The sequence below is a fragment of the Mytilus californianus genome, unplaced genomic scaffold (genome assembly GCF_021869535.1).
Source record: "Mytilus californianus isolate M0D057914Y unplaced genomic scaffold, xbMytCali1.0.p SCAF_18, whole genome shotgun sequence".
Taxonomy (NCBI): Eukaryota; Metazoa; Mollusca; class Bivalvia; order Mytilida; family Mytilidae; genus Mytilus; species Mytilus californianus.
Window position 1 is genome coordinate 262,660 of NW_026262666.1, and position 21,618 is coordinate 284,277.

General features: G+C 33.0%; 1 protein-coding gene and 1 long non-coding RNA gene across 2 annotated transcripts in view; one reads left to right on the forward strand and one right to left on the reverse strand.

Moving 5' to 3' along the window:
• Positions 1 to 21,618, reverse strand: part of LOC127726509 (uncharacterized) — a 264,243-nt gene that overhangs the window by 235,093 nt on the left and 7,532 nt on the right. The window lies entirely within an intron of this gene.
• Positions 1 to 21,618, forward strand: part of LOC127726497 (mediator of RNA polymerase II transcription subunit 14-like) — a 56,134-nt gene that overhangs the window by 17,868 nt on the left and 16,648 nt on the right. The window contains exons 17-30 of the mRNA XM_052233854.1: positions 1,524 to 1,683; positions 2,539 to 2,734; positions 3,062 to 3,108; positions 3,779 to 3,907; positions 4,566 to 4,642; positions 5,653 to 5,764; positions 7,249 to 7,297; positions 8,277 to 8,417; positions 14,631 to 14,722; positions 17,165 to 17,314; positions 18,203 to 18,277; positions 19,790 to 19,866; positions 20,945 to 21,062; positions 21,319 to 21,564. Of these exons, the coding sequence (XP_052089814.1) occupies positions 1,524 to 1,683; positions 2,539 to 2,734; positions 3,062 to 3,108; positions 3,779 to 3,907; positions 4,566 to 4,642; positions 5,653 to 5,764; positions 7,249 to 7,297; positions 8,277 to 8,417; positions 14,631 to 14,722; positions 17,165 to 17,314; positions 18,203 to 18,277; positions 19,790 to 19,866; positions 20,945 to 21,062; positions 21,319 to 21,564 (1,669 nt within the window). The remainder of the gene's footprint in view (positions 1 to 1,523; positions 1,684 to 2,538; positions 2,735 to 3,061; positions 3,109 to 3,778; positions 3,908 to 4,565; positions 4,643 to 5,652; positions 5,765 to 7,248; positions 7,298 to 8,276; positions 8,418 to 14,630; positions 14,723 to 17,164; positions 17,315 to 18,202; positions 18,278 to 19,789; positions 19,867 to 20,944; positions 21,063 to 21,318; positions 21,565 to 21,618) is intronic.

Here is a 21,618-nt window from a genome sequence, read left to right on the forward strand (position 1 = left end):
ATCCAAGTCAAAATTTTAGAAGTAAACCATTACAGTGATCGGGAAGGACGTGCGCCTTGCGCCAATTGCGCTTATTGACCAGAAATGGCGCATAAAGTAACAAATATCAGCGCCCGCGTGGCGCATGATATTTTTTACTTCGTTTTGAAACGTTGAGATATCGTCAAATGGATTTCCGATCGTATTTCGTGCCGCCATGTGTGAGTACACAACTGTGTAGTGTTCACTCCAATGATAGGAGCACCTATATATTTTTGGGACGTCTCGGGTGTTTTCCTATGGTAATAATAGCAACATGCGGTATGACTGATTACCCAAAAAACGTAATTAACCATCATTCATGATATAATTTTTTATAAACAACTTTAATTGTGAAAATTGGCTAGTACAGGGGAGAATTCTTCTCTAATTATAATCTTTTAAGTAAGCTTGCTATTATTTCGATTGAAAAACCCAAAAGCCTTTTTATGCATAGTATAGTATTTTTCTCCATAAAAGGGGCTTAACTGTCCTGGTCAATTGTTTTGGTCTTTGGCTCGTTTTGACATTTTGTAAACATGCCTTCAGCGAATTGTTGTTGTGTCTTATCAATTAACGTTGCTCTCTACTGTTATTATTGTCATCGTGATGAAGTAATAATAATACAAGTGCAGAGGAAATGCCAGAAACGTCCTCTAATACGGAACGTCTTGAATAAGTATGGTATCGACGAAGACCCAAATTTAATGTAAAAAACAACATGAACATGAACAAGGGAACAGTACCAGTTTTAACATTGTAAATAAAGGTTATCGTAAATATTGCCGGGTTTGGAAGAAGTTATTGTATATTCATTGAAATTGAAATTACAAAATCACAGGAACAATATCCATGATATTAATTAGAATCATACTTGTAAGTACAGTGAAATATACACTTTTTTATTGTAAACGAATGGCCCACTCATTTGACAACATGGCCCATTAATTCTAAAAATGGCCCATTGAATTTATTTTTGGGGGGCCCTGGGCCCATAGAGAAAAAATCCTTCCAGATCACTGCATTATAGGTCAAAGTATGGTCTTCAACACGGAGCCTTGGCTCACACCGAACAGCAAGCTATAAAGGGCCCAAAAAATTACACAAGTGTAAAATCATTCAAACGGGAAAACCAACGGTCTAATCTATATAAAAAAACCAGAAACAAGAAACACTTATGAGCCACATCAACAAACGACAACTACTAAACATCAGATTCCTGCATACATTCCTAATTTTGTTGAATATTTAAATTTGTGGTTCCCTTGTACCCATGAAATCCACAAAAATTGGTATCCAATGAATATTAATGAATCCACAGTAAACCAAATATATACAGAACATTTAATTTTTTGTCAATGTCTGACAACAAATGGCAGTATAGTAATATTTTGCACGACATTTCATGCAAACTAATATGCATCCGTCGTAAAAGATGACAGGATTTTTTTTTATGAGGAGATAAATTTAAATGTTTCAAAATTACTTTTGTTTTTTAATTCCAGATTACAACTAGTCCTTATTAGATGTGAGAAATCTGTCCAGTATTTACCTACAACTTGTCAGAAACATTTACCTCTGATTATCTCCCCTAATCACCCACTGGAGGAAGTCTCGAAGAGTAGATTCTACATCAGGGTACCCAAACAGTCATCACACCATGTGGTAAGTCTAAGGCAATAAAAGTTGGTGAAAAAAGTTATCACATTAAAAAAAATATGTTTGCAAAATTTTGTGATGTGTAAAAAAAAACTAACCACACTTATCATCTTTAAATGCTAAGTATCATTGTTAACCTTTGTTGTTTAAAGAGAATATGCCTATATGACCATAGAAATAACTTTTTTACAATCCTTCTCTCTTTTTTCTTAAATTATCTCTTTTGTACCAGGTAGAAACAAGGGGTCTAGGATTTAACCTTGAAAAAAAAAAAATCATAATATTGAGTGCTCAAGCTACCATACGTGTCATTTTAACCAATTTATTCATTAATGATTAGACAAATTTAGTGTTGATTTGTAAAAAGTTCTTAAATGTTAGAATTCACTTAGAAAATGTAGGATAACATATTATAGGAAAAAACATGAAATATGTTTATACAGTACATTTCCTTGAGAGGGTCATCTCCTATTTTAAATGTTTGAAATCTTCACATTATGACCAAATCACTGAACTTTGATTGATAGTTGTCTCATTGGCAATCATACTATATCTCCTTGCAATTATATTCATGTATTTTCAAGGTAGTTAAAGTATGATAAAAATGATAGTTTAAAGTACATTCTCTCCTAGTTATTGTACAGAAACATTTTTTAAATGAAATTTTCAAAAACAAAAGATGTGGGACACAGTAGATTGTGGAGCTAAATTGTGGATTGTCTGATATATTTTATGTTTTTATACAAAAAAAATAATGTCAGAAGGAATTGTTGAAAATTTGAAAGTATTAAGAAATTTAAATATTTAATTATATTTGTAACATTTGTTAAAAAATGTTAACATGGTGTTATTTTTTAACAGATAGTTGCATTAGAGGAGAGTAAGAACAGGAAGGTAGACATCAAATATTACATGATTGAGACCACACCCTGTACAGCAGACGGTACTGACGATGAACTGGCAGAGGACGTAGGATCTAAATTATATCTTAGAGCTGGCAGACTTTATCCTCTGGACGAATTCTCATTTACACATGGACCATACACAAAGATTTATCGTTAGTTTTATTTCTGTCAAAAATAACCTTCTAATATCACTAATGACCTTATGATTTCAATAATGACCTTCTGATACTTTCAAATTGTTTCTTCGCATTAAAGTTCTCAAATTTTTTCTGTAATTTTCTATTAACATGTTTAATTTTCAATCAAAAGTCAGGGTTATATCTAAGCAAGTGCTTTTTTATTCATTATTCAAGAAAGTTTAGTATTTGTATTGTTTTGGGACTTCATTAAGATTATATATATAAAAAAAGGGTTAAATAGCCGTAGATATGTTTTACTTTTGAATTAAACTGTAATTTTGATTTTGTTATTTATTTCAGCTGAATCTGAGGAGAGTGATTACGAAATACAACAAAAGAAAAGAAAGGTACATGTTTATATATTAAAAAAGGAAGATTTTTGTCAGTTTTTGACTCATTTCAGTTATTTTTGTACATGTTTATTTATTAAACAAGGATGATTTTTGTCTTGCCTGGGAGGAAAGTGGAAAGATATCCATCTCCATTTACAGAAGAACTAGCCAAAATGAAATTCTTGAAAACAAAATCTCTGTATCTGGTCTAAATTATTTCTGTGAAAAAACTTCAGTCTCTCAATTTAGAGACGGTAAGTACAATTCTTAAGAAATAATCAAGTGCACACATTAAACACCATCAGTAAAAATTAGAATATTTCACAAGAAATAAATAAAAATTACCCAGAATATCTCTACTATGGCCAAAAAATAGAATTTAAATTGTTTGATGTTGCCTACGTACCAACTTAAAAGCAGCCTACCTGAAAAATTTTATGACACAAATCATTGTGATTAGTTTTTTTTTTAGATTTTTTCCTGCTCAGATGTTGTTTTCTTGTGTAATCTAAGTAACTTATGTTGTTGGCAAAAAAAGGAATTTCTCTCAACCTACCCAACCCTATGAGTCATGAGTAGGCAACATTAAACAAAACTTTTTTTAAGGGTGGCCTAATTAGTCATCATGTGACTTAACGCTATATCACATGATATAACACCTGCTTCATAATATTTTCTTTTTCAGTTGTTATTGGGAGAATATGAGGGGCCTAAGAATAAAAAGATGAAAGGATCTGTGTATATGATACCTGAATTGACATACATTTTATCTAGCTGTGAGGAGAGACTGGCTTTTGTCAATTTAGGTTTAGAGGTAACTTTCTCTTGATCAGTTTTGTGTTGAAAGAAAACAATTGTGTCGTATGATGATTATTTTGCAATTTGGATTTAAAACATCATACTTAGCAGAAAAGAGAGAATATTATTCAGATAGGACGTTTTGTGAAAATAATTTGAAAATCATTAAAAATTGTTATTGTCGTTGATAAATTATCTAAATGTCCTCTATTTTGAACAGTTAGTTAATACATTACATTGTAAAGTTAAAGAAAAATTATATTAAACACCACATTGGACATTAGGCAAGAAATATTCAAGCAAACATTAACCATTAAAAGGTTTCATAATTATATATTTTAAATGCACAAAATTATCAATTTGTTCCATGCTATTCTTGGGTAAGCAAGCAGTTTTGAAACCCCTATATGGTTAATATTGCCAATTAGACGAACTTTCTACCAGAGTTCAAATAAGTCTCCCTACAGCCTTCCACAAAGAGCAAAACCCCTACAGTATAGTCAATTATAAAAGGCCCCAACATGACAAAATGCGAAACAATTCAAATGAGAAAAATAACAGCCTATTTTATAAGAATACAATTTAAGAAAAACAAATATTTGAATAAACCAATTACAACCACTGAGTATATAATGTGTTCTTTGTAAGAGTGATACATATGTATGTTTTAACAGTTTCAGAAGAATGGTGTGGTCCATTCAGGAGTACAGGTGGACTGTGAAGGCACATGTTTTTGCTTATCAATAGCTAGGTTAGTAAACAAATCAGTGATAGCCTATGATTATTATAAAGATAAGGAGATGTGGTATGATTGCCAATGAGACAACAATCCACCAAAGTTCAAATGAAGTGAATGTAAAGAATTATAAGCAACCGTACTGCCTTCAACAATGAGAAAAAAAGGTATCGTATAGTCAGCTATAAAAGGCCCTGACATGAAAAATATGAAACAAATCAATTGAAAAAAAAACTAATGGCCTAATTTATAACAAAACAATTTACCCAAAAAAAATTATGACAGACATGAACCAATAGCAACCACTGAACTACAGGCTTTTGACTTGGGACAGGCACATAAAGAATGTGGCAGGGTTAAACATGTTTGTGCTTAATTTTGCTCACACTATAATAATATTAAACTTGAGCATTGACCTTACCCTTTCTCAAAAAAATAATGACCTGAGATTAGAATTACAATTTTGGTTATAATCAGTGAGACAAAAACCCATCCACATTAAAATACAAAAGGCATCTAAGCATCAGCGTAAGTTTGTGCAACAATCAATAAACAACATGTCAAGCTGTAAGTCACACAGAGTGAGGGGGCTGGAGATATCAAAATTCTTCACTTCTCCAAGGACAAGCACTGTATAAAAATCTACTTGCATGGATTTTATTTTACCTACACTACTGGTTGTGCTTTCTCATAAATTACTTGTCCCCAGACTAGTAGTTGGAACATGCTTACTTGTCTGCGAGATTTAGGGACAAGCTAATCAAGTTTCCATGGTATTTCCACATCCATGTAAGTGAAAGTATTGTGAATAAATTTAAAAGTAACTTTAAAAAAATCAGTCATCAACAAAAATTGCATTAAGATAAAAAAAAAACTTTGGGAGATAACCAATGACAAGTTTCCTGACTTGGGACAGATGCTAAGGTTGCTGTTAAAAAAATCATGTTTAATTTGTCAAGCTTCACTGTACCACATATGACTTTTTGATCCAGTTTAATATCAGATTTAAAAACCTTTATTTACAGTATGCCAGATGTTCCTAATATAATGAAAGAGACAATGGAAGGCCTAAAGAAAGCATTGTTATCACTGAAAGTTAGGATTTTATGTAAACCAACGAGATCATGGATTGTTGAGGTTTGTTGCTTAAAATTAGGATATGAAATAGTTATATTCCTTTGATGTTTTAGTTATTTTCCTGTATTTTTATGTCCCAGCTGTAGCGGACTTAAATTTGCCTCAACCAAATGCTATGAAACTTATACACAATGCTTCTAACCACAAAATTCATATCAAGTTTCGAATTTGGGTGGCGTCACTTCTACCGTTCTAGAGTTATGCCCCTTTATAACGTTTTATGCAAGAGGGGCATCATATGCTTCCCATGGACACACTTTCCATTTATTTTTCAAATTTCTGTCTCATCTACATCCTGTTGTCTCCCTTCTTTTTCTTAGTTTGAAGTAAAAAAATTGTGCATGCATTTATTTATGCAATTTTTGAACAATAGATACAAATGCAAGATTGATAATTGTGATTTTAGGAAATGCTTGGTAGAAATAATGCTATCAAAATTTTAGATGCGAGTTATAATTTTTGCGATTTAACTATCTCACAGAAATTTTTTACAGCAATAAAAGCATCGCAAAAATTTCGAAAATTTAGAGTTGTATTCCCACATCTTGATTGGAAGACAAAGTAGCAATTGAATCATATTAAAAGTAACCTTTTTCGCATTTTCACTATATTGTCAATTTTATTACTGAAATAGATATGAAATTGTCTCCCCTATTTGCTCCATTTTCAATTGATATTTCAATAACTTGATTGCAAGTTGAATTGTCTTGTCACATAGCTGTAATATACACAATGATGTAAACTTCATGAAAGCCAGAAGAACCAGTTAATTGTTTTCAAATGTTTTGGATTGTGATAACAAGAGGATTTTGTACACAGTACCTTACAGTGCTTTCTGTATGATGTGTATGAAAAGAAAAGAAAGATTTTATTTTTAGCATGTCAAATAGCATCTCAACCATGGTAATTGTCAAAATAGAAGTGACCACTTGCAGTCTCACAGTTTTCAGTTTTTACTCAATTAACTACAACTATTAAATGAAAGGAATAATTCTGACAAATATATTTTCTTCTTAATAAAAATTTGGTTTGAAATCACATATGTTATTATATAAATAACACATAGCTGAGAAGGTAGATAGTTACCCTGAGAAAACATGGTCAACAGTTTGCCAAGGTTGACAATGTTTTTTAAGGGTTTATCTATCAACCTCTCAGATATGTGTTATTTAATTTATTATACTGAATGTTCTGTTATTACTGTCTATTGACTTTTGAATTAAAAGCAAAAAATTATGACGTCTTGTACATAACAACCTTCCATATTTATTAAAGCCAACAATTGATCAAGCGTCTCCATGAAGGGTAATAGAATATTAGCCATGGGATAGAGTAAATTATCTCCCTCGTATTAACCAATCAAAATCTGGCATTTTAACATGAAGTACAATAAAGTAAATTATCTCCCTCTTATAACCCAAACAAAATCTATCATTTTAACATGTCAGAAGTATAATGATATGTTTATATGTTTATATTTGCAGTGTTTGTTTGCCAGATCACCACTACAGTCATTAAGCAGAAAGGAATCTGGTAAGTAAATCTATTAATAACACAGGTTTCTGGTAAATAAATCGATTAATAACACAGGTTTCTGGTAAATAATCTATTAATAACACAGGTTTCTGTTAAATAAATCTATTAATAACACAGAGTTTTATAGCGTGTAACTTCAAATAATGGTAAACAGGGAAGTTATATAATAACTGAATTTTGAATTTATATTTTGATTTCGTGCGTCCCTGATATGTCTTTAACAGACCAAATGTTTGTCTGGCGTACTAAATTTTAATTCTGGTATCTATAATGAGTTTAATTATATACACAGCTATGTACCTATTACTTTCAGTTTCAGTTTTTGTACAGTATAAAGAAAACACGAGTATGTAGAAGGGCACATACTTAGCTATCAACAAATGATAATTCATTCAGTGATTGTTGATTGCAATCTAATTAACTTTGGAGTTTGTTGCCAAAGTTTACCGGATTGTAACATTGATAAACAATCATCACAGAGCATGTGGAGCATGTGACAAATAAGTGAATTGATATATATTTTTTTTATATTGTCCATGCATTCTCAACTGTTTATTAAAACTTTTCCTTATTAGTTGTTAATGATTTGTTGTATTAAATCTGTTCTTTCAAGAATCAGTTATTCCTATTTACCTTCCAGTGCACGTTTGTTAACATTCTTTCATCACGGTTTTCTCCTCCCACTTGTGCTGTGCGGTGGCCGAAGCTGAACAAGAGGTCTCGTAGTTAAGGTCACTGCATATGGAAAAATATCTTTGAATAAGTATTGGGGAAGACAATAATTCAACAGCAGTACATTTATGAAGATTTTAATAATACAAAGGATGTTATTTTACAAGAAAGTTCACGTACACTTGTTTTATAGTAAAACTTAGCAATTCAAGTATATAAAACATATTCAGTTTTTTTTAAATCGAAATTTTTAAATGACTTAAAAGCTTTGCAGTTATTTCTAAATTATTTTTTTATTTTACAGGTCCAATCCAAAGAGTGATTTACATGCATGAAATAAAATCTGAGGATAGCAGTAAGAAGGTTGTACTGATGATACTGGAGGAATGGACATCAATAGCTAATCTATATAGTCTGGTGAAGGATTTCTCTCTTGTATATAATGGTACGATAGTTTTAACTGATTAGTGAAGAGGGGTAAAGGGTAGAAAAGGGTAGTGATGGCCATACAAATTTTATTGGATGGAAAGGACATTGGCACTTCCTTATCTGTATAGTCTCAGGGGAGATTTTCATTGAGGAGGAGGTTAGCAATTTTAAGAAAATGAAATTGATATTTCTTAAAAAGAATGTGCATAAAAAAGTGGGAAAAAAACAATTGAAATCTTGGACCAAATATTGTATCAAATTTTTACATCATACTGGTTTTTAGCTCGCCTGTCCGTCGCCGTCGTTAACTTTTACAAAAATCTTTTCCTCTTAAACTACTAGGCCAAATTTAACCAAACTTGGCCACAATCATATTTGGGGTATCTAGTTTTAAAAATGTATCCGATGACGCTGCCTGCTAACAAAGATGGCCGACATGGCTATAAATAAAACATAGGGGTAAAATGCAAGTTTTGTCTATTATTTTGAAAACCGTTATAAATAGAGAAAATCTGACAGAGCAAAAATGTTAAGAATGTTGAGATCTACCAATTGTCCATATGCATCAAAACTGTCAGACAACTTCTTATAGGAGTTTATTAAAAATGTATCCGATGACGCTGCCTGCTAACAAAGATGGCCGACATGGCTATAAATAAAACATAGGGGTAAAATGCAAGTTTTGTCTATTATTTTGAAAACCGTTATAAATAGAGAAAATCTGACAGAGCAAAAATGTTAAGAATGTTGAGATCTACCAATTGTCCATATGCATCAAAACTGTCAGACAACTTCTTATAGGAGTTATAACCCTTAAATGACAAATTTTACCATTTTTTTTCCATTTTTGCCTATTATCTTGAACACTATCATAGATAGGGAGAAACTTTAAATTGCAAAAATGATCAAAAAGACAAAATCTACAAGTAAGTCTCATGGTCGAAATCATCAGTCGACTCCTTATTAGAGTTATTGCCCTTTTATGACGATTTTTAGAAATTTTTTGCGTTTTTGCCTTATATCTTAAAATTATAATACATAGATAGAAACTTAAATTAGCCAAAATGATCAGCAAGTCTAAATCTACAATTAAGACAATTTGGAGGAAATCTTCCGACAACTCCTTATACAAAACAGATTTTTGTCGTGAATTCTATTCTTGTCTACAATGTTGGAGAGTGTCCTTTGTTAAATATGCACATAGACCAAGGTGAGCGACACAGGCTCTTTAGAGCCTCTAGTTTTGTTAGTTAATCTTTGGTGCTTGTATTAAAGATAAAAATAATATTAAAGACCTTTTTTGGGTCCTTTCTTCTTCTAAAGAGTTGAATAAAAATATCCATAACTTGTTTTTTAAATTCTGAAAAAAGCACCTTCGTTTAGTATTTGAGTTAATGGCCATCGTAAATTGCTCCTAGCTGAAAATAGTATGTCGGAATTTTTACTGAAATTGGCAAAATTAGATCCATAAATGCAATTTTTTATTTGAAGGAGATTTAATTTTGTGGCAGTAACTTTTTGTACGACCGCAAAAAATTTTGCGGTCGTATATTGGTATGACGTTGGCGTCGTCGTCGTCGGCGTCGTCCGAAGACACATTGGTTTTCGCACTCTAACTTTAGTTTAAGTGAATGGGTCTCTATGAAATTTTACCATAAGGTTCAATACCACAAAAGGAAGGTTGGGATTGATTTTGGGGGTTATGGTACTAACAGTTAAGGAATAGGGGCCAAAAATAAGCATTTTTGTAACTTCCAGACATAACTTGTGTGTAAGTGTATGGATCTCTCTGACATTGTACCACAAGGTTCCATATCACACATGGAATGCTGGGATTGATTATGGGGGTAATTGCCTCAAAATATTAGGAATTAGGGGCCAAAAAAGGGGCAAAAAACAAGCATTTTTCTAGTTTCATGACAATAACTTGTGTGTAAGTGTATGTATCTTTCTGAAACTGTACTACAAGGTTCCATATCACAAAGGGAAAGCTGGAATTGAGTTTGGGGGTAATTGCCCAAAACGTTTAGGAATAAGGGGCCAAAAATAAGCATTTTTCTAGTTTCCAGACAGTAACTTGTGTGTAAGTGTATGGATCTCTCTGACATTGTACCACAAGGTTCCATATCACAAAGGAAAGGCTGGAATTGAATTTGGGGTAATTGCCTCAAAATATTAGGAATTAGGTGCCAAAAAAGGGCCAAAAAACAAGCATTTTTCTAGTTTCATGACAATAACTTGTGTGTAAGTGTTTTGATATTTCTGAAATTGTACTACAAGGTTCCATATCATAAAGGGAAAGCTGGAATTGAGTTTGGGGGTAATTGCCCGAAACGTTTAGGAATTGGGGGCCAAAAAGGGGCCAAAAATAAGCATTTTTGTCGAGCCTGCGACTTTTGTCGCAGAAAGCTTGACATAGGGATAGTGATCCGGCGGCGGCGGCTACGGCGGCGGCGGCGTTAGCTAACTTCTTAAAAGCTTTATATTTTAGAAGATGGAAGACCTGGATGCTTCATACTTTGTATATGGATGCCTCATGTTACGAAGTTTCCGTCAGTCACATGTCCAATGTCCTTGACCTCATTTTTATGGTTCAGTGACTACTTGAAAAAAAAGTTCAGATTTTTTGTAATGTTAAATTTTCTCTTATTATAAGTAATAGGATAACTATATTTGGTATGTGCGTACCTTGCAAGGTCCTCATGCCCGTCAGACAGTTTTCACTTGACCTCGACCTCATTACATGGATCAGTGAACAAGGTTAAGTTTTGGTGGTCAAGTCCATATCTCAGATACTATAAGCAATAGGTCTAGTATATTCGGTGTATGGAAGGACTGTAAGGTGTACATGTCCAACTGGCAGGTGTCATCTGACCTTGACCTCATTTTCATGGTTCAGTGGTTATAGTTAAGTTTTTGTGTTTTGGTCTGTTTTTCTTATACTGTATGCAATAGGTCTTCTATATTTGGTGTATGGAATGATTGTAAGGTGTACATGTCTAGCTGGCAGGTGTCATCTGACCTTGACCTCATTTTCATGGTTCAGTGGTTATAGTTAAGTTTTTGGGTTTTGGTCTGTTTTTCTTATACTGTATGCAATAGGTCTTCTATATTTGGTGTATGGAATGATTGTAAGGTGTACATGTCTAGGTGGCAGGTGTCATCTGACCTTGACCTCATTTTCATGGTTCAGTGGTCAAAGTTAAGTTTTTGAGTTTTTGTCTTTTTTTCTAATACTATATGCAATAGTTCAACTATATTTGGTGTATGGAATGATTGTAAGGTGTACATGTCTAGCTGGCAGGTGTCATCTGACCTTGACCTCATTTTCATGGTTCAGTGGTCAAAGTTAAGTTTTTCGAGTTTTTGTCTTTTTTTCTAATACTATATGCAATAGTTCAACTATATTTGGTGTATGGAAATATTTTATGATCTATATGTCAGTCACGCAGGTTTTATTTGACCTTGACCTCATTTTCAAGGTTCATTGCTCAGTGTTAAGTTTTTGTGTTTTTGTCTGTTTTTCTTAAACTATAAGCAATAGGTCAACTATATTTGTTGTATGGAAGAATTGTTAGCTGTACATGCCTGCCTAGCATGGTTCAACTGACCTTGACCTTATTTTCATGGTTCATTGGTCAATGTTTAGTTTACTTGGTTAATGTTAAGTTTATGTGACAGTTGTAATAAAGCTTTATATTTAGGACTATCAACATAATATCAATGATTAGTAAAGAAGGCGAGACATTTCAGCGTGTGCACTCTTGTTGAGTATTGGTCTTTTTTCTAATACTATATGCAATAGTTCAACTATATTTGGTATGTGCGTACCTTGCAAGGTTCTCATGCCCGTCAGACAGTTTTCACTTGACCTCGACCTCATTACATGGATCAGTGAACAAGGTTAAGTTTTGGTGGTCAAGTCCATATCTCAGATACTATAAGCAATAGGTCTAGTATATTCGGTGTATGGAAGGACTGTAAGGTGTACATGTCCAACTGGCAGGTGTCATCTGACCTTGACCTCATTTTCATGGTTCAGTGGTTATAGTTAAGTTTTTGTGTTTTGGTCTGTTTTTCTTATACTGTATGCCATAGGTCTACTATATTTGGTGTATGGAATGATTGTAAGGTGTACATGTCTAGCGGGCAGGTGTCATCTGACCTTCACCTCATTTTCATGGTTCAGTGGTCAAAGTTAAGGACTATCAATATAATATCAATGATTAGTAAAGAAGGCGAGACATTTCAGCGTGTGCACTCTTGTTCTAGTTTCCAGTCAATAACTTGTGTTCAAGTGTATGGATCTCTCTGAAATTGTACTGCAAGGTTCCATATCATAAAGGGAAGGCTGGGATTGATGATGGGGGTAATTGCCTCAATATTTTAGGAATTAGGGGCCAAAAAGGGGCAAAAAACAAGCATTTTTCTAGTTTCAGGACAATAACTTGTGTGTAAGTGTATGGATCTTTATGAAATTGTACTACAAGGTTCCATATCACAAAGGGAAAGCTGGGTTTGAGTTTGGGGGTATTTGCCCTAAATGTTTAGGAATTTGGGGCCAAAAAGGGGCCTAAAAACATATTTTTCTAGTTTCCAGACAATAACTTGTGTTCAAGTGTATGGATCTCTCTGAAATTGTACTGCAAGGTACCATACCACAAAGGGAAGGCTGGGATTGAGTTTGGGGGTGATGAATCATAAGGGGGTTCAAAAAATTGGGGGGGGGGGGATTTTTTTTTTTCCTTTTTTCTTTCTTGTAGAATTTTCCATTTTAAGTTGGTTATTTCTGATTTATATTTAAAAGCAAATAATAATGATATGGTAGGAGATACACACCAAACAGGATGTGTAAATTATTATATAATAAGTATTGTGCAATAGCAAGAAATTTTCAATTGCACAGTATTATACAATAGCAAGAAATCTTCAATTGCAGAGTATTGCGCAATAGCAAGAAATCTTCAATTGTACAGTATTGCGCAATAGCAAGAAATATCCAATAGTACAATATTGCGCAATAGCAAGAAATTGTCAATTGTACAGTATTGTGCAATAGCAAGAAATATTCAATTGCACAGTATTGTGCAAAAGAAGATACTTCCTATAAATTGCTTATTTCTTGACCAATTTCAATGGGGTTTTATTCTTGAATTCTTGGGGTTCTTTAATATGCTGAATCTAACCGTGTATTAAGTTTTTGGATTTTGGGCCCCGTTTTTAAATTGGTCCACATTGAGGTCCGAAGGGTCCAAAATTAAACTTTGATTTCATCTAAAATTGAATTATTGGGGTTCTTTGATATGCCGAATGTAACCGTGTATTTAGATTCTTAATTTTTGGTTCCGTTTTCAAATTGGTCTACATTAAGGTCCAAAGGGTCCAAAATTAAACTTAGTTTGATTTTAACAAAAATTGAATTCTTAGGGTTCTTTGATATGCTGAATCTAAACATGTATTTAGATTTTTGATTATGGGCCCAGTTTTCAAGTTGGTCCAAATCGGGGTCCAAAATTAAACTTTGTTTGATTTCAACAAAAATTGAATATATGAGGTTCTTTGATATGCTGAATCTAACCATGTATTTAGATTTTTGATTTTTGGGCCCCATTATCAACTTTGTCCACATTGAGGTCAAAAGGGTCCAAAATAAACTTTGTTTGATTTCATCAAAAATTGAATTCTTGGGGTTCTTTGATATGCTGAATCTAACCATGTATTTAGATTTTAGATATTGGACCATAATAGGTGAATGTCCAATTTAAAATTTTTAAGTTCTTAGACCACATTCATTCTGTGTCAGAAACCTATGCTGTGTCAAATATTTAATCACAATCCAAATTCAGAGCTGTATCAAGCTTGAATGTTGTGTCCATACTTGCCCCAACTGTTCAGGGTTCGACCTCTGCGGTCGTATCAAGCTGCGCCCTGCGGAGCATTTTATTTTTATCTAAATACAGAAACTGTTTTGATTGATTCAAAATTGTATTTTATAAGGGAAAATAACTCAGATGATTTAGTTTATGAAATGAATGTACAGCAAATATATATATATTATTTTTATTTGTACCAAAAGAACTTAGTTTGATGACCCCAATTTTACTGTCATTTGTGTCATTCTTCCATACTACCTTAATTGATTAAATTAAAGTGATTTTTTTGCTGCTGTCAAAAAGTACAGGAACATTTTCATATTATAAACTACATACATGTATCTGTTATTTTACAGACACAAGGACTAAACTCCATCAGTGTGTAAATATAGAGTCCTATTCTTATAGAAGGTTGTCCATGTTGTATGGCCCAAATAGAACAAATGTGGTAAGTAGATAGTGTAGTGTCCAGTTATCTCCCCTGTTTTCTAGGTATGATTGCTATCCCATGATGCCAAGTATCAGTTTGATTCCTCTGCTAACATTTGCAAATACTATTAGTTATACAGGGTCAGTAAATTCCATATGGGGCGAGGGCAAGAGTATATATAGTATTAGGTCACTGGCAACTGTGTAATGAATTTTTCTTTCTGACAACCTTAATATGGGGAAACCAAATGCCAACATAACAATTTGATATCACTTACCGTGTATTTCAATTAAGCCAGATATTCCTAGAAGTGTATAGGAGGTAAGATAATTTCTATTCCACGATTCATCAGTTTTAAAGTGACTTAATTTAACAAATTTCTATGACAATATTTTTCTGTGAAAAATGTTTTTAATGGCGATTTAAAGTCCTGTTGGAATAAATAAGTTGATACCTGACCCTTACATCTGTGAAAGTCATATAGATCAGAGACAGAGTACCAGAGTATTTAGTGTTGGACGGGATCAGTTCACGATGAAAATTGCAGATACTATGCCCAATAGTTTAATTCAGTTTAACCCAAAGGGCAGGTGTAAAGAAATATGGTAGCCTGACAGTAAAACCCCTTCCTTAGGGGTAAAGGTTAAGCCTTGGGGATGTATGAATACACAGCCACATCTGGTCAGGATAGGGATATTTAATTTGATGTCTGATTTAGTAGGAGTGCCACAAATTAAAGAAACCTTGCAATGACTGAGGGTCTATAGGTGGCTTGTTGCTTAACAATATTACTGTTTGTAGTCTTCATACCCTCTTTCTACAGTCCCGTTTTCCTGCCCTTTATCCTGGTGGAATCAATCTGTAGATCTTGATTATCCGATTTATTGTTAATTTATTCCTCCTCCTGAATAAGCAGGTAATATTTGCCACTGGACATTGAGTAAATGACAATCAATCATTTACATACATTCAGTGTGATTAGAAATAATAGGGAATGAATGTACATGAGACTGCTACGAAATGATAAACGAATTACTGTGGATTCATTTATTTCCTTGTAAACCAATTTTCGAGGATTGAGGTAATATTGTATTTTGTGGATATTTGATTTCGTGGTTTTTCAAAGTTTTCATACAAACCTATAAACAGTTTGTACTTTGTTGAACTTTTAAATTTGTAATTTACCATAACCCATGAAATCCACAAAATCCACAAAAATTGATATTTCACAAATAATAATCAATCCACAGTAAAAGAAAAGCATTTTCTAATTTTTTCACTATTTTCACATTTCCCAACCGATTGTGAAAAATTGTTCTCCTCACTAGTGAAATATCTTTTCTTGGCAAATGATTGGTCGAAATTTAATTATGACGTCAAATTTTCTTGGTTTCTTCTGAATTTCTTACTGTGACGTCATGAAAAAAGCCGACCATGCCTGATGAGGTCACATATAAAGAACACAACTTTCCACAAATCTTTGAAATGGAAGGATAAAAATCATTAGAGAAACAGATTCCACCACTATAACTCATGTATTACGATATTTCTCCACTCTCAACAGTTAAATTTTAATTATTTAAAAAGCTTGGCAAGCCTTGCATTTTAAATATTAAAATATAACTGTCCCGAGTGGAGAAATATCGTAACACACTTGTTGCAGTGGTGGAATCTATATTTTTACTGCTGATCACAACAACTTGATAGTTGCCTTGAACTCATGAATTTTACCCTAATATGAAGATTTTCAACATTATTCTTTGATATTTATATAACAGCAATACTGTGGATTCATTATTCTTCATTGGATTCCAATTTTTTTGATTTCATGGGTACAAGTGAACCACGAATTTAAAAGCTTAAAGTAAAAATTTTCTATAAGTTTGTATGCAGACTTTATCAAAATCTCGAATTAGATATCCATAAAAATACAATTTTTACCTGAATGGCCAAAGGCGGAAGCAGGTCTAGTAACTGTCAAGATTTTCTTGGCTTCTATCAAAGGAAATTATTTTATATTTGGTCTGCAGCTTCATAATGTTGAGTTGCAGCAAGTAAGCAAGTTTAACATCTGCTGTGCAGCCACTTCCTGTTTGCGGATAGTTTGAAATTTTACAACAAGGAAAATTTGTTGTCAAGGTTTTCTTGGCTTCAATGATCAGTTATGCTTCAGTATTATACATGTAACCTTAATCAATTACATGCAATGACACAGGTCCAGAATTGGTATTGGTCTTATTCCTTCATCCCTGAAAATTGTTACCCACAAAAATAAATGAATCCACAGTATGTCATTATAGAACAGATCTATGGGAGAGTTATCAATAAATTGTTATTTTAACTGAAGTTGGTCGATAATTTCTGTCATATGATACCTGATAAATGACTTCATAAACAAAGTCACGAACATACAAAAAAATCACAGGATATTTATATAGGATATAATGTTTTTTTTTTCAGGTGAACATTCAATGGAGAAGTGATGCGAAGCAGTTCCAGCTGAGCTTGGGCAGTGTTGGTCAGTCACCAACTATAAATCCTCACTTTATCATGCTAACTCAGATACAGCAGGAACTTAATTGTACACGATCTTTAGCTCAGTTGTCACAGGTAACTTACAACTAGGCAGTGTTGGTCAGTCACCAACTATAAATCCTCACTTTATCATGCTAACTCAGATACAGCAGAAACTTAATTATACACGATCTTTAGCTCAGTTGTCATAGGTAAAGTACAACTTGGCAGTGTTGGTCAGTCACCAACTATAAATCCTCACTTTCTCTTGCTAACTCAGATACAGCAGAAACTTAATTATACACGATCTTTAGCTCAGTTGTCACAGGTAAAGTACAACTTGGCAGTGTTGGTCAGTCACCGACTATAAATCCTCACTTTATCTTGCTAACTCAGATACAGCAGAAACTTAATTGTACACGATCTTTAGCTCAGTTGTCACAGGTGAAGTACAACTACGCAGTGTTGGTCAGTCACCAACTATAAATCCTCACTTTATCTTGCTAACTCAGATACAGCAGAAACTTAATTATACACAATCTTTAGCTCAGTTGTCACAGGTAAAGTACAACTTGGCAGTGTTGGTCAGTCACCGACTATAAATTAATAATATTTGAAGAAAAATGGTATTTTTGTGGATACTATAGTGGTTTTAACAGACTCTACATACAAGCCTATAAATAATGTATTTTGTTGAACACTTAAATTCGCATTTCACCTTTACACACCAAAGCCACAAAAATGAGTATGCATAAATGACGAAAAGAAAAATGAATCCACAGTTTTCTAGGTAATTGGTTTCATAGATTGAAATATTAAATTATGTGATTTTGAGAATTACATTTTATTTAAGAACCACCCCATGTTGTTTAGGCTCCTTTCATTTTTCCATAGTTTGTTGTGTTGCTTGAGTATAGACAATGTTCTATTTCAAATTCCTAGTTGATTACATGTAGTAAATGCAATTCTTTTTCAAAATTTCAGGTTTTACATGAGACATGTGGTCCAATGGCCTCTATAAACAAACTCCCTACAGCCATTGTACATGCAGGGGCATCTGTGAGTATTTACATTTAATTTAATTTAACTTAGGAAAGGAATTGACAATGCTGATTAGGGTTGTTCCAAATTGGTCATGGCGGGAGGGATGAGAGGCACTCAAAGTTATAAATTGTGGATGGTTGCAATTTCCTCAGAATTTTGTAAACATTATTAGTAAAATAAAATATTTATTTATGTGCGTGGTTTGGGTCTAAAAAAATGTGCCTTCCATTCCCTGTATGTGTTTAATTGGAACAGCCCTCCCTTATTTATGAGTATTCCTTTCGTTTTATAAATCAATGTATTAAGACTCATTTTTTACTGTTAGTCAGAGAAGGAAGATGAAGACAATTTAATCAGTACTTTGATAAAATTGTAGACTAAAATTGATAGCAATAGATTGGTTTTGAATGGTGTTATTTGAGTCTGATTTATTTCCCTTGGCAGCCATTTTGGAGGGATAAACAATTGGTTTTCCTATTTCTAACCAAATTGGAACATGCAAAACACAATATAAAAATAAGGAGATGTCTGATAAGAGATTCTTACTAGATGGTAGTGATGAATTACGCAAGACTAAGAGACATTAAAATTTAAAAAAAAAAACTTTTTCTTAAGTGTAGTGGTTGGTATAAAAAGCTGATTTTTGATAGAATTTGCACACTTAGACCTCCAACATGGTGCCAAAAGGGAAGTAACTTTTGCTCAAATTACATCAATGATAAAAATATTGATACGAAATCTGATGTTGAAACCAAAACTTTTCAGGGAGAAATTGGCTGAGGTTATCTTAATTTAAGTTTCATCTGTGCAATATTGTGAACGAATCTTAACATTCTTTTATGACCTCTCAGCAAAATAAAAATTGAACAATCAAATTGAAAGAAAATATCTTAACACATGAATAGTTTCTATCTTAATTCATCACCAATAGACCACTATTCTTCACCAGAAATGTTCGTCAATTATGCGTTCCTTCATGACGTTATTTACTAGACAGAGGGGATCTCCTGTATCATCCCTGCACTATTAAAGCGTCTTTGTGACCGTCATTAAGCAGGATAAACTAGAAATATTGTATGTTCCATAGGTGCTTAATCACAATTCTCTAATGACAGCAGTGCTGATTATCAATTATAAGAATTTGATTTTCCGAATAATTCGTGCAATATAGCATCATATTTTTTCAACTGCTCGCTCATGATGGAAAGAAGTGACGATGCCCCTAAACCCGTGAATGATGTTCACTAAAACCAAAGTTTTTGATGGAAATTCAATGAACTCGAAAGTGGTCTATTATTTCCAAATTTTTTTAAGGTGAAACATACACCATTTTATTTCTAGGATAAGCCTTTAATGTTGGGCAAAACTTTCACTGTCTAAAAGCAAATGTTTACTTAATGATCATGAAATGTGGGATTGTATTCATTCCCAAACAGTATTGAAAACTAACTTTTGGTTAATTTCCACATGGAATAAATTTAAATGTCTCTATACAATAGTTATACATGTAAAACTTTTATGTTATAGAATCTGAAGCAGTTATTCCAGAACTTCACCATCATGCCACAGTCAACAACACATGTTAGAATCTCATTCAGACAAGTGTATCCTTTATTTTGAATTCAATTGTTTTAAAGGAGTAGGCAGCACTTGTGTTCAATCTTAATATTTAAATATATGTTGTATTTGATGATAATGCATAACATATATAAAGGTTGAGACTGAACATGAATGCGGCCACTTCCATTTTAGATAAAAACCATCTGAAAAGTGATGATTTATGGCATATTTGATAGATTTTTCTTATTTTAGCTTGAATTTAGGCGTCTGTAATGTAATGACCAAATCTGTTCAAATCTTTTACATAAACTAATGGAATCGACTGAAGAAGACACTTCAGTGTTTAAAAAATGTCAAAATCTTTCATCAGATGTACTTCAAATTTTAGGCCTTAATTCGCCCTTACCGGACCTTCTCCTAGGTACACTATACTGATCCTAAGTTACAATTATAGCCCTTAGATTTTTATTGTGTTCAAACATAGACCTAGCATGGATAGAGTATTTTCTTCATAAATTTTGGTACACCTTTCCAATTTATTTCTTCATATGAATAAAAGGTAATGTAGGTTATATGTCAATTATACAGCGACCCAATGACATATACATAACAATCAACATCTTAAGGGCAACAAATTGTTTTTCACACTAGACAGTTGTATATGTAATATGTCAATTTTTAATGCTTCGAATTGCAATTCGGTGGGATTGTTTAAATTTTCATTAATTGTTATAAGGAAATGCACTTCAAATCAATTGTGGTCCTGTCATTGAAATTATCCCTTAAGTCTGTGTATTTTGTTGACACTAAATGAATAAGTTCATGGGATGAATGTTTTAAAGTTTTCTACTAATATAATCAAATCTTGATGTGGCTACAAGCCAGTCATCACTGTATATATATATGATTAAATATAATATTCATTGGATAAAAAAATGAACAAAATAAAAACCCAAAATACAGAAATGTTTTGAACTCTATGAAGTAAATAATATTTGGCACTGTCTATGATGAAAAGGTAACCATAAAGAAAAAAAGATACTATTTCTTGAAAAAGAACATGTGAGGATGGTAATAATATATTACAAACATTGTGTTGTTGTTTATCCTTGACCTAGCCAGTATATGTATAGATGTACATTTCCGTAGTAATGGAATAGTTGCCCTTAGAGATGGTGCTTTCAGCTTATTTGATAATAGTAAAGTTGTGGATGGATTCAATCCAGCTCCTATGTTTAAGGTAAGATTTAGTCATAACTGATATTTATATTAAGGATGATTTAGTTTTTTTTAACAAATAAATATTATTCAATTATGGTATGTCATAGATTAAAGGTAAAGGTCAAACATAGAGCAGAAATACTAATGGCAACCTCTATTCTAAATAAAACAGATTGAAATTATAGAAAATTCAAGTGAATTTAATTTTGTCAGGGATTTTTTTGTACAGAGCCAGCTTGAAAACCATGAAACAATATTCTTTGTTTTATTTTCAGGCTTTTCTGACCATGCATGTTGATGACTCCGTCACGGGATTACATATGCGTCGGATATCTACAGCAGAGGATGACAACCCTCCATCACCTATTGGTATGGATGCTGTGGACGTCTTCAGTATGTCTCAGCAACCTTCCATTGGCTCACCAGCCTCAAGAAGAGGAGACGGTGGATTAAGGTTCCCAAGTCCAATGACTCCACCCTCTAATCCACATACCCCAGCTTCTCCAGCCAGGATGCCAGGGGTAAGTATTAGTGAAACTACAGAAGGTTGAGGCTCTGCAGTGTAAAAGGGGTAA